Source organism: Capsicum annuum, chromosome 6 (assembly GCF_002878395.1).
Source record: "Capsicum annuum cultivar UCD-10X-F1 chromosome 6, UCD10Xv1.1, whole genome shotgun sequence".
Lineage (NCBI taxonomy): Eukaryota > Viridiplantae > Streptophyta > Magnoliopsida > Solanales > Solanaceae > Capsicum > Capsicum annuum.
The window spans coordinates 168,695,993-168,709,985 of NC_061116.1; the positions used below are offsets into that span (position 1 = coordinate 168,695,993).

Genomic DNA, 13,993 nt, shown 5'->3' on the forward strand with positions numbered 1-13,993 from the left:
AGAATATTATGGACGTTATAGATATTAATAAAATTCTAGAGTAGAGATCTAATTCAAACAGAACCATTCCTATATGGACGTTATAGATATTAATAAAATTCTAGAGTAGAGATCTAATTCAAACAGAACCATTCCTAGAAGGTGGCTGCGTAGATTAGATTCTCTTTTAGTATTTGTACTAAATGTACAACATACGAAATTTGAATAAATATATAGGCTATTTGCCTTAATTTTATTTTAAAATTTGTCTTTTGTTTAATGCAATTATCTTAGCTACAATTATAAAGTTTATATTTGTAACTTTAAAGTTATGGGAAAACAAATTAATACTTAAACTTTATAAAGTTAGGAAAATTTTTAACTTTATAAAGTTAGGAAAATTTTTAACTTTATAAAGTTAAGAAAAAAAAGTTTAAAACTTTAACTTAAACTTATAACTTAAGCTTATATAAATATAATTTAACTTATTAAACTTATTAAAAATGTTATATTAACTTAAACTTAAAGATATAATTTTTAAGTTTAAGATATATTATAAAATGTTATATTTATTAACTTAAACCTAAAGATATATTTTTTAAGTTAAAGTTTTAAACTTTTTAACATATGTCAAACTTAAACTTAAACTGATTAAAAAAAAGTTATATTAATATATCTTTAAGTTAATTATATTAATAAAATATAAGCTATATAATATAAGTTAATTATATAATATAATTTAAATTAAAAAAAGGTGAATGTTCGTATTTTCCGGTATAACTCGGGTTGCCAGCCCGGTCCGACCCGGTTCCACACCGGTAACCAACGGACTGGTGCGGACCAACCAAAATTTCCGGTATTCCGGTTCCAGTAATATCGGTCCCGGTAAAATACACTGGTAAGACTGTGCCGGTTCCAGTTAAACCGGTCTGGCGGTACCGGTTCCGGTCTGTTGCCAGGCTTAAGTTCGAATGATTTTTCACCTGAAATGAAAAAGATCTTGTTTTCCATGGTAAATAACTGATATTGTAGTGTTATTGGAGATATATGCCGCCGAATATGACTCGATAGACAGATCAGGCACATTTCCCAAGTTAGAGCTCCTCTACCTTTTAAAAAAAGGTGGGCATGTGGCTGGGGAGAGTTATTGGTACTAGAGCTTTTAAGATCGTGGTAGAAACTCGAATAGCTTCAGCTATTGACAGGCAAAACCGGTCATACGTCTCGCTTGCTTAGTCAATGATTTTCTTCTTTTCTTCTCCCTTTTTGTGTCTAGCACAAGTCATCTCTCTCGCGACCTTTATGGTGCCACTATCTGTTTGGCGACTGGCATCACTATTTTCTATGTGATTTGGTGCCCTCCTCTAGTCTTGAATTTTCTATAAGAATCAAGCATTTGATTCCCTACTCCAAAAATTATTTCTCCTTTCTCTAAATATTCTTTTTCCCTCTTCCAATACTTCTTCCACTAAATCTTTTTTTCTCAAAAACAGAAGTTTCTCTCTTGTCCAAAAGTTCCATCGCTTTCTCTGTTTCAGTTTCTTTTTAAAAAGGACTGCTTCCTTTCAATAAAAAAAATCTTCTTTTTCTACTTAAATATCACACAAAAAATAAAATATAATACCTTCTACTACTTATTAAAAATGGCAATAAAGACCAATACTTTCCTCCTCTTTTTTTGGAATACTAGTGCACTGTATAAACCCAACATGCTTGAGGGAATAATCAAGTAATTCATTCTCTTCTTCTTTTACAGAACTAAATGCACAGGTGCAGTTGCCAATCACATTTACCTTTTCTGTACGACAATTAGGGTCACAGCTATGATTGACGAAACGGCCCAAATTCCCCTTAGCACATGCATCAATTACCTAAAACATGAGGCATAAAAAGGACATTACACGACAAGGTGGGAGAAAACAGAAAGATTAAAGGGCCCATTATATACACCAAGTCATTACAAATTTGGACATATTGACCGTAGAATGACAACGGTTCAAAATAGATACAAATACCAAAAGTTAATTTCCTTCACATTATAAATCAGTCAATAGATACATATACCAAAAAATAATCTATCTCCTTCAAATTGCAAATCTGTGTATGTTAAACACATAACAGCAACATTAATATCTGTTAATTAGAGATATCAAGGTAAATTGTAATACCTCACTGCCATTAAGTGTCATGAAATAAAAATGCTTATGACACTTCAACGCATACTCCTTTTGCCGTGCCTCGTAAGCATGCATATCCAGTACCTAGGGGTTTTTAAGATTTAAAGCTATAAGACTAAAATATTTCAGCAATACAAAGTAAATCACGGATATATTTATATCTTAAATATGAAGAGGCTCTAGAAATCAAATGAGAAATTTCTAGACAATCTTTTGATGAAAATAAAACAAGGATCAGTCACATTAATGGTAAGATACTGTGAATTTGGATCAAACTTACACCCAAGGAATTGAAAAGAATATTCATAATTGGAGCAAGCCCTGGTGTTGATGAAAACACGAGAAGAGAGATGGAATATATGAGAAAGCGAACAATGGTAGGAGATATTCTGTCTTCAAGGAAAGAATAGACAACCTAGAAGTACCAAAGTAATAATAAATGGTCATGGCAGAGATTTGGAAGGTATTAATGGTTTAGATGATTTCTGAATGAGGTATCTTGGAAAGGGCCCTTCACCTCTAACCATGATGTTGTAAGTTCAGTAACCAAGGAGCAAAGTGGGAATCGCGCTTAGGAAGTGAGGTTTACCATATCAAACAAAACAGTCTCAATGAGCTACCCGGCTACCAAGTTTGATGAGGAAAACAAAGCAACGAGCAACTGCTAAAATGCAAGTAAGTATTTAGGATTGATGTAGTATATAAAGCAGGAAAGACAAAGATTCAGAGGTCTGCTGGCCACCGATAAAGATCTTCTGACACTCGCAATTATTAGTGGAAGAGGAAACGTCAAATCCACATATGGATTGTGGAATCCAGGAGAAGAAGCTATGAGGAACTTTGTGGGTTGTAGGCAGATTTTCACATCCCAACCAGCCACCAAAGATAGATCATGGGTGAGTTAGACAAATAGGAAAATAGCAAGAAACAGTCAAAGACAGCTTCTAAAACACTCCTTGAAATCATATAATACTAGAGTTAAATGCAAGAAAAATCAGAGAACTCTCGGGTTAGAATGATGCAACACTATTTGAACTACAGTCGAATAACTTGAATCAAGTAGGTAATAAAGCCAAAAATTATAAAGCAAACATATAACAATTGAGTAGGTAAGCCTCTTGCAAAACATAATCCGTGCTCTTTGCAAACACAGTAGTGAGGAAGAGTTCGATAAGGTTCAAAACAGAATTCATTAAAAGCCATAATAACTGAAGGGATGAAGGAAGCATCGCTTAAGGGTCTCCTTATAACTGGAAAGGCACCAAAAGAAAAAAGAATAATACAAACACGACTATAGGGAAGGATGTGCAAATATATTGGGGAAATCGGAATGATTCTTAGCTCTCAAGGAGCTAAAACAATTTGAGAGCAGCACGGAAGTAGGATTAAAGAATGGAATAATTACAGTTCAAGCCTTTTAGGTGATCTAGCTTACAAAAAAAGCCAGCAAATGTATAGGTTATGTATACTTGAGCATAAATATACATATATTATACATATAATAGCATACATACAATATAGATGATCAGTATAGGTTTTGTATATATTGTCTAGTGCTAGTAACTAGGTTTGGCTGAAGGTACATATGGGTAAATAACTTAATATTCCTTAAAGAAGTATCTTGATAAAAATCAATAACAGATGTAAAGGAACATGCCTGGGTCCAAATGTGTTTGACACAAAAAAGAGAATGCAATTTAGCTTTAAATGCTAAAAGTTAGATCCTTAAGGAGAGCAAAGAGGGCAGCCCGATGCACTAAAGCTCCCTCTATGCGCGGGCTCCGGTGAAGGGCCGAACCACAAGGGCTTATTGTACGTAGCCTTACCCCACATTTCTACAAGAGGCCGTTTCCATGGCTTGAACCCGTGACCTCCTGGTCTCATGGCAGCAACTTTACCGGTTACTCCAAAGCTTGGGGGGAATTGTTGGAGATATCATCGTGATCAGATAAAGCAAAAACCAGGAGCCTAATATGACAATCAGCAGAAATTACCAGGCAATGAAGAGAACTCTAAAGAAAAAAGAAGAAGCCCAAAGCCACAACTATTTTTTTTAATCAGGAAGCCCAAAGCCATAAGTTGAACCAAAAGAATTGAAATGTGGGGTGACTTGTCACACTAGAAAGTCCAAGACTACAGTATTGAACTAAGTGGAAGAAATGTAATCATGCGAAAGGAGGCAAAGGTGTTTTGTTTTCTGACAAAAAATAAGGATGTTTCCCGCAGAAACGGGGTATGATGTCAACTTGATGTCGACGAGCTTTCCACCACAAGTTGATGATTTTCCCAAAAATAATTTAGTTACTAACAGCACAATCATCTCTTAACTTTCGCAATCTTTTCTTGGGAAGGGGTACCCACCCAGTAGTGGGGGGTTGGGATAAACAGACTTTTGGTAATTTTAGGTTAACATAGGACAAAGTTATCTGTAGTTCCAACTATTGCACTACTAAGTCCACTTCCAGTAATTCCCGTAACTGTCTCCAAAATTCTGTTGAGAAGATATCTCACCTCCCCAACATATTCAATAAGAAATTGCCCTTCAGATACATTTTCGAGCAGCTGCAGGCCATAACCCTTCTTTCCACATTTAAAGCTCTTCAATCTAGCATAGTTGCGTTTCTGGAACTGCAAGCAGTACACAATAGAGATGATACAACCTGCATAATAGAAGCAATATACCCAAAAAAAAAAAAGTAACCCTTTGCAAGTTAAAGAACCTGTTGATTTGAACAGAAGTCTCCACAAGGACAAGTCCCTCTAGCACACTCTATATTGAGCATCCGGTTCAGGCATCCATCTCCACAGCCCATTCGACCATCTGAAGGTGGCTTGCAATGGCAGATCATGATCTAATAGGGAAGGATAACAGAATGAAATAGAAGTTACTGAAGGGAAGTAACTTAGTTTCTGTTACCACAAGCACATTAGAAATCATCAGTTGATCGCAGATGAACATGCAGAGACTTCTTTTAAAAAGGTAGGTTAAAGAAGAACAGGCAAATACTTAGAGAAGCAGCAGTTCACGGAGAAATAGGAAGGGGCGATGGAAGGTGCATGTTCCTTATGAGATGTTAGCCCAAACATAGTGCCAACCATAGGCATGGTACAACACAACAACAACAACATACCAAGCATAGTCCCACTTGTGGGGTCTGGGGTGCCGTAGGCATGGTGTGCATCATACAAGTTAATTTCATGCAAAACAAGATTAAAAAAGCCCCATATCATGTCAGTTTTGAAACATTTGCATATCCTTGATATTTAATTCTACAAATGAATTGCTGCTCTAGAAGTTGCTGAAGAATCTCCTTGAAACCCAACTTCTATCAATTGAGTGTTGAAACTATATTTCCTTCACTCATCTCAACATGCTTTAGTTAACGTAAGTTCATTTCTCTACTTTAGAAGCTAATTCGCTGCTCTAACTATTAGTGGAGAACATGTAGGCTTGTTATCATGATAGCCCCTTCTGAAAATCATCACTGAAGGAAACCCAGAAGAATCACATGATCCTTCCTTCTCAAACAATTATTTTCTTTCGTTTTACCACAGAAATCTACTTACATAAACCACATCTCCACATGGTATCATAGCCGGGTTGAAAATGTCAGCTCATAACATCGTAAACATAGTGGACAGGTCAAATCACCAAGATTTACAAGAAGAAAGATTCATAGTACACACCAATTAGTTGTTTAGAGGAACCGAGAGTTACTCATACACAGCATTTCATCAAATGGATGTACCTGAATGTGTCATTGCATGCAATAATACACCAACGACTACACAAAGACAACTCCAAGGAAGAGCAAAGGAAAAGGGAAAAAAAGCATCAACTAGAGGACATGTATAACAGAGTTTTATGCATTTTATGAAGTTTTTATTTGACAACAGCAACAACAACAAAAACTAAGGAGTTAAATAACATAAACCCATGAGATTGCCCTAGTTATGTAAACGGATAGGTGCATTTAACTACCAGAACATATCTCAAACAATAGATAAAATCAAGCCTAGATCCCTCAAGAAAGAAAAATTACAAGTCCAGAAAGCTAACAACAATAATATGCATAACTAAGATTGCAGTATCATAATCGCTGAAAATGTCGCTTTCCTTATCGCAAAATCGAATAATGAGTTACCATCCAGGAAGTAAGATGATTCATATTTGCGAAATGGTCACCTACAACACTAAAAAGGTGGTTTTATTTGTAACTCAACCCTTTCTGATGAAAATTTCTACTTTTAAGGCAACATTCTTCTACCAAAAATAACTCACAACTCACAGGTTAATATTCGATGAACAAAAAAAATTAAGGTAATCAAACTTTTAGAGTTTTTCATTTTCTGATGCTTTTAAATCCAGAGACCAACTTTGTCAAAAAAGACTGAAATTCTAATGACTTTATGCTCCTCTTCTTTTTATTCTTCAAATATATATGTCACTGTGTATATGATGAGGCAATAATGCAGACTTGATCGGACATCTACCTCATCAATAGGTTGATTTTTGCGGTTGCGATGCAGGTACAAATTTGACTTGATCCGAGTCCAAGATGATTGATGGGCCACTACAACAAACATAAAGAAGTAAAATAACCATATTAGTGCAAGCTTACTCCGAGATTACGTACCCAAAGACAATACTAGTGCAATTTCATTAGTACAATCATTAGATACCAAGTGGATTCTTCTGTCCTGATCCATTCGAATGTAAGCGTGTACGAGAAACATCTTCCTCACCAGAACCATCTGAGATTTCCAGCTCAGCATTAATTTCTGAGTTTGACTTCTCCTGGGGAAATGAGCAATCAGCAAAAGCTCTATCCAGATTGTCCTTACAAGTCCTTCAAAATTGGTAGGAGACTATAAGCCATTAACTCTTGAAAACCAAACAAAAACATATCATGCTTCGACAATCACAAGTGCTTCCATTTCCATTAGTGAAACCTCAATATTAGATCCATATTAGCAACCCGCTCACCCCCTCCTCCAGAGAAATTATTTATTAGCCAGACTTAAGGGCTAACAGTCATCTGACATTTGGTTTTAATAGATCCACTTAATATTACAGAAGCAATATAAAACCATCACCTCAGTGTTCCTACAGCAAACAACCAGCAAGGCAGAGGAGTTCTGGACACACTCAAATTAGAACTTTCTATAATTCAATAAACAAGACACTGGAGAATCTTCCATTATTAATAAAATCACTTAGCCTATCAAAAAGAATAAGTCAAACTGTCAAGAACAAGAGAAAGGAAAGTATGGAAGACACATAAACACAATAAGTTGCTTATTTGATGCCACTTCAGGATTTTGTTTTCACTAATATAGCATGTTACCACTTACAATGATCTCTACAAGCTAAACTTTACATGTGAAGCAACTTTCCCCAGGCAGTAGTTTTGGTTTTCAGAATTTGATCAATCAAACAAGTGAGTGCAATGCCCCTCATCAAGATTGCATTTCATACATCTAAATAGAAGATTTAATTAGCTATTCATCAAAAAGAAGCACATTATAAATTTATTTTAAAATTCTGAGTTGCGTACAATTTACATATACATATACAAATTTGGAATGCAAGAGCCATTTATCAAAACAAAGCGAAGAAAATAAACCCCATTTTGATAGACTAGTTCTTCTGGTGAATGATATTTTTTTATTTTATGCCTTATATTTTTGAGAGGAGAGTTAATTCCACAAAAAAACAGTTCATTTCCCAGGTCAAAACTAGAAGTTTAACTATCTGCATTCTCAAGTAGACCAATAAACAGGAACCTCATTCGGCCTTGGATTTTAAGAGTAGTCCTTCATATCAAACAAAAGACTATGCATCAACAATTTTCAGGGTCCTCGTGGAAATTGTGAAGCAATGGCTGTTAGGCATCTTTAACTACTCTTGGGTCCAAAGGAAATGATCCACATTTCTTTTGTTCCACCTCGCAAAACTTGATTTTTTCTTAAACGAAAAAGTTCTCTTCCCAATAATTCACACTAATACAAAAGTATTAATCCCTTTGTCCCATTTTATATGATGTCATTCGATGGGCACAAGTCTAAGATGTTAACTTGATGTGTGTACACATACAGATTACAGACACATAGATGTGTGAGTGCAGACACATATATACACACAAACGTGTGTCTATTGATAACTGAGAAATCCATTATTTCAGCTTGAAAACTTGTTGGACAATCAACCCGCCCCTCTATCCTTTTCCACTTAAATAGCACACTTGATTCACATCTGGATTCCAACTCGTGGACACAGGCCTAAACACATCACACATTGTACTACTACCTTTACCTCTGAAACCAAAACCCTGATTCGATGTCTACATTATATTAATGATAGTGGAGTAAAAGATTAAAGTTGGTAACTGAAAAGTCCGTTTAACAGAGAAAAAATCGCAGTTTAAAGCTGAATATGTTAATGGATTTGAATCCTTACAAGTTGTTTAAGAATAGAATGGTGTCAATTATTTTGGGTCACAATTATTATCAACAAAGCTTCACCTGATTCAAAAAAAAAATTATTATTTTGGGTCCCAAGAAGGTCAGGGGTTCAAGCCGTGCCGTGAAAACAACCTCTTGCAAAAATGTGAGTTAAGGTTGCGTACAATAAGCCCTTCTGGTTTGGCCTTTGCCCGGACCCTGCGCATAGCGAGAGTTTTAGTGCACAGGGATGCCCTTTTTACAAATGAAAAGAGTGTCATATAAAATGGAAAGGAAGGAGGATCCCTGAAGCATTGCTTTTACAATGAAAAGAGCAGAAAGACGAAAAAGCTCCTACAGCTTTAAGCAAGAATCGAGACACTTCTCTAAGTAAATCCCACGATTTATAGAAAATACAAAAACTAACATCACTTATTGCCCTATAACAATTAAATCTAATTAACATTTTTAATCGGAGCATGCTAGATTTAGAACATATAGAATCACCATAGCATCTAATCATGGAAGGCTTACTTTTATGGTGACTCACAGAAGGGAAATATAACGCATGCATACACACATAAACACACATATGCAACCGAGCGCAGACATGCAGAGACACATAATTGGGAAGTGTGATCTAGCCATAGTCCACCAAGAAAAAACTAATTGGAAACAGAAGAGTAAACTTTGGGAAGTGTGATCTAGCCATAGTCCACCAAGAAAAAACTAATTGGAAACAGAAGAGTAAACTAGCGTCACATCTGTGATCCGGAGGAAAGATGAGCATATATCACATACCATCTGCAGTTTGTTTCTTCAATTTGATCAGCAAGCAAGGAAGGTATACGCCTCCATTTGAAGCAATCATCACACTGCACCCAAGCATTTCTTGGTGGCAAGAGACGCTCGCCTATCTCGCTCTGCAGAATGTCCAAGTTTGAACTGCCTCCATCTAAAATTTTCTCTTCAAAGCCAACTTGTCCAAGCCCAGATAGTATTCCACGTTCTACAAAATTAGTTAATGTAGTCACTGAATACTACAATGTACCAGTTTAGCTTACATAAAGTGAACTTAATCGGCTAAAGTTATTATTATTGAATCATATGACAATACCTGTTTCTGAGTGCTGCCTCACTTCACCCAAACACTTAACAGGATCACTTGTTTGCTTCGCTTCATGCATAATGTCTTCCTTTTCTTTGTTCCCCTTCTTTTTACCACCTCTTCCTTTTGACAAATTTGGGACTTCTGGCCTGCTCATTCCTGATTCCTTCGGTTTCCCCCTTTTAAAAACTTTTTGCTCATCAGGGGAGGATACCAATTTCTCCGACAACCCTGATTCCGGAGACTCAGTGCCAAGACTAGAACAATGATTTCCCTCTAGATCACTTTCAAGATTTAAGGAAGCACACGACATTCCCAAGCTTGACACTCCTGAACAACGTAGCAGTTCTCCTGAAAATATACCAGTGCTGAACATGTTGCCTGTTCCATTTCCAGCTGCAGTTAAAACAGAGGTATCAGAACAAGACGGTTCCCTTTGTTTGTCTCCATCCATGAGATTCCCAAAGACTTGTGCATTGCTCATACTTTCTGGACTAAGCATATCTTTCACCCCACATTTGGAAGCCTTTGGGAGCCTCTCTTTTTTCCTTCCTTTTTTACTGATCCTCTCATGCATCCTCAAAAATGGAGCATCCATGGGAGTAGCACATGGCTTAGACAAAGTCAAATCATGAAAGTCTTCTGGAACATCGATTGGAGTATCAGGAATTAGGTTGATGACTTCTGAATCAGGTGAAGTTCCAGGATCCGAAAACCTGTTATTGATCGAGCTTCCCTTCTGGTAAGGTGACTCAACATGACAAATTAAAGTCTTAGCAGCTGGATCTTGACCTGCGGTTTTTCCAGGTTGGCATCCTTCTGATAAAGAAACATAGTCATTATCCAAATTTCCATTGCAATCATGGACATGCACACTTAGCACCTCCTCTCCCAACCTATCATCAACTTCGCTGGCAATTTTATGCATGTTTTTCAACTCTTCTCCAGCAGTACAGTTTTTGTTAGTGTCATTATCAATAAGGGGAATGACATCCAACAGACTACGTGGGCCAAATTTAACCTTCAAGGAGATCGGGCCAGTTGGAATGGAGCTTTTACCCTTTGATTTCCGTGACTTTCGACCAATCTGATTCTTAGCATGTTTCTCATTTCCACTAACACCCTTACTTGCTATTCTTAATTTTTTCTGCTTCCCTGGAGCTATCTCAAGCCTGAGATTACGTTCAAAAGATTGCACCGTATTTTCTAACAAACCCCAGACGGAAGAACGAGCTTGTTTACTGAAATAGCTTCTTTTCTTTCTTGTAATCTGCAAAGAACTAAGATCTATGGATGCTTTTTTAAAAGTTATTCTCCTGACATTTCTTGCTGGTACTGCAGCCAGATTCTCACTTAACTTGCTGTTGCGCCCGCTCCTTCTTCGAGGAGCAATACATGCATTGTCAGGACATTCACTTTCACAAGCATTATCATTTTTTACAGTATCTTTGCCTTTATCGTCCTCCTTTTGTGACAACTCAGTTATGCTAATTGAGTCAAAAGTTGTAACAAGGACATCAGTCCCTGAATCATCATCAAGTGTAACCATCCTCTGAGACAACTCAGCAGATCTAACCTCAAAGAGTTGAGGTGATTGCAAAGAGACGGATAAGTTTTCAGCCGTGCAATTGGGATCCATGACATATGAACTCTGCCCAAAATTGCAGACATTTTCTCCTATTGATATCTGGGAAAGCATATCAACAGTTTAACCAAACAAAGCATAGGTCTCAATGATAATTCCTCCTTATATCAGCACAAGATGTCAAGAACTAACTGTCATGTAAAGATATGTTGCGTCAGAAATTCACTGCACTGATCTGTGAGAGCAAATGATAGTTATATTACTCAGAAAAGCATTCATGATCGTCATCAAACAGTCTTGAAGCAATCATACACTCAAAAAAAAAATGGGAATTGTAAAATAGAGAGAAATTCGCTACCCATTCAGCACGGGGTCAAATGCTATAACATGGACAAGAAACCCACCAACATAAACAATAAAGATGTCACAAAACATAGATATGACGTCAAGGGTAATCAAGTTACCAGGTATGGGAAGGAAGTGTCTATTTTGTTTTCTTTCTTAAATGGTAATAGGTGATCGGCTTTACCCTTTTTTTTAAAGAAAATGCTAAACATGATCACCTACTACCTTTTATTTATGACAATGATGTTCAGGCTAGCTTGTGCGCACCTTGAGGATATTGTTCCAATGAGTACAGGTATCCCCTACTAAAACAGGTGTCAGGTAGCTCCTCCCACCAATGTTTAGGTATATGGGAAAAATCACCTAGTATTTTTTGCCTCCAGACCTCATGATTTTCCTCCACCACTAGACCACACCCTTGAGGGCAAGTCAATCACCTACTACTACACTGCATTTTTCCAATAGAGTTAAGGGCTCCAAGTCTATTCCATGTTTAATATGTCATGGGTGCCACCTTGTTGTGGTGAATGTCATGGCAAGTTGGATGACAAGCAGTTGGATATCAGAAAGAGAACAGTTGTGGAAGATTGCTCATCTTTGTAGTTTTCGATTAATAAGGAGAAAGAAAAAAAGAATATTTTAGGATATAAAAACCCTCTTGTGGAAAGTTAATTTATTTCGTTTCTCCATTTATTCTTTAGGTCCAGAAAGTCTGTTTCCCATATCATATAATGATTAAATCCCGTGGAGTCTGATACCGTGTCACTAGCTTGGTATGACATTAATTAAACATTTTTAATTAACAAAAGTGTCCAGTGCATACAGATGCTAAAGGAAGTTTAAGCAATTCAAACAGTGCATGACCCAATATTTTCAGATCTGCTAAACATAAATAAGGCAGCCCACCTCTTTCCAACAGCCACAACAACAACAACATCATACCCAATGAAATCCCACAAGTGAGGTACGGGGAGGGTAGAATGTACGGACCTTACCACTACCTCGTGGAGGTAGAGGGCTGTTTCCGAAAGACCCTCCGCTCAAGTGCAGCAAGTCCAGGTACAAAGAAGAAGGAAACGGTAAAGAAAATATAGCAACTAACAAGGAAATAGTGCAAAGTCTACCAGAGAGAAATAAAAACAACAACAAAATAAGCAGGGACTACAATACTACGGCTTGTACAACAACAACAAACACCAACAATCCTAAACCCTCGAAAAGCAAGACAACACTCCTAACCTAAAATTACTACTGAAATATCTTGCACGAGCACATACTCATACAACTTCAATTTTAGTTTTCTTTCTTTTTATCTACACTTAGTTTTTGTGCCTAGCAATGGACGAAACCAGGATTAACACCTAGCAGGTCAATCAAACTAGGCGATGTCTCCAACCTGCCTATGCATTAGCGGCAGGGTTACTCACCACCTGTACGGATGAGAAGGTGATCACTTGCTGCATTGAGCTAAAAAACCATTTTTTTTAATAACCGTGGTGTCCGGGCAGCTTAATGATAACTCGTACGTCTGTACAGAGAAAACAGAAAAGTAACGGAGTCCCGTACAGCAATAAAAGTAAACCCTAAGCAGGCAACATAACCAAAAATCCCTAAAACCAAAGCTACAACACCAATGCAGATAAATAAATATACATATACAAAATAAAATAAAAAACTAACAGAAAAAGAGAAGAATCAATATAAAGATTATACCTGGTGAATTTGAAGAGAGTTGAGGAACAGTAAGAAGACCAATTTCAGGAAGTATAATTATAGTTTTTTTTTAGAGAGAGAAAGGGATATTTATTGAAGCGTTTTAGAGAGAGAAGAGGAATCACTTTTGGGGGATGTCAGCAAAAGGGCTCCGCCGGAACGGAACTCATTTCAGCTTTTCTTCTCTTTTTTCTTTTTAGGTAGCGTATTTTATTTTATCCGATTATTACTTCTACTAGTATTATTATTGGGTTGTAGTCTGGTAGAATCGGAGTAATTATTTTTCTGGATACGAGGTCAACCTTATTACTTAATTTTCTTTATGAATTCTATCATTAGCTTCTTAATCTTATAAGTAAACATAAAATTCAGATGATTATAAAAATTAGTGTAGTATCTAAAAAGTACTCCTACTCTTATAAATTGTACTCCCTCCGTCCCTAAGATATCTTATTAATTAAGAAAAATAATTAATAACATGACTAGTTTATCATAGTACCCCTATAAAATAATGTTTACATTTCTAATTTGAAGAAAAAATAATTAATGCAAAGGGTAAAACATGAAAAAAAAAATTATCTCTTTTTTATTAATGGAAAAAGACAAGTAAAATTAGAAAATTTGGAATAGATAATTTAAGAC

General features: G+C 36.4%; 1 protein-coding gene across 2 annotated transcripts in view; it reads right to left on the minus strand.

Annotated features, from left to right (window-relative positions):
• LOC107873034 (histone-lysine N-methyltransferase ASHH2) overlaps window positions 1-13,665 on the minus strand; it is a 38,081-nt gene extending 24,416 nt beyond the window's left edge. The window contains exons 1-9 of one of the 2 annotated variants that reach the window (XM_016719743.2): window positions 13,352-13,665; window positions 9,718-11,528; window positions 9,402-9,609; window positions 6,840-7,006; window positions 6,651-6,730; window positions 4,877-5,008; window positions 4,668-4,784; window positions 2,148-2,240; window positions 1,773-1,850 (exon numbers count right to left, since the gene is read on the minus strand). In XM_016719743.2, coding sequence (XP_016575229.2) covers window positions 1,773-1,850; window positions 2,148-2,240; window positions 4,668-4,784; window positions 4,877-5,008; window positions 6,651-6,730; window positions 6,840-7,006; window positions 9,402-9,609; window positions 9,718-11,407 — 2,565 coding nt within the window. In that variant the 5' untranslated portion in view covers window positions 11,408-11,528; window positions 13,352-13,665. The remainder of the gene's footprint in view (window positions 1-1,772; window positions 1,851-2,147; window positions 2,241-4,667; window positions 4,785-4,876; window positions 5,009-6,650; window positions 6,731-6,839; window positions 7,007-9,401; window positions 9,610-9,717; window positions 11,529-13,351) is intronic. The other variant, XM_016719744.2, reaches the window with a different exon arrangement.
• Window positions 13,666-13,993: the final 328 nt, after the last annotated feature.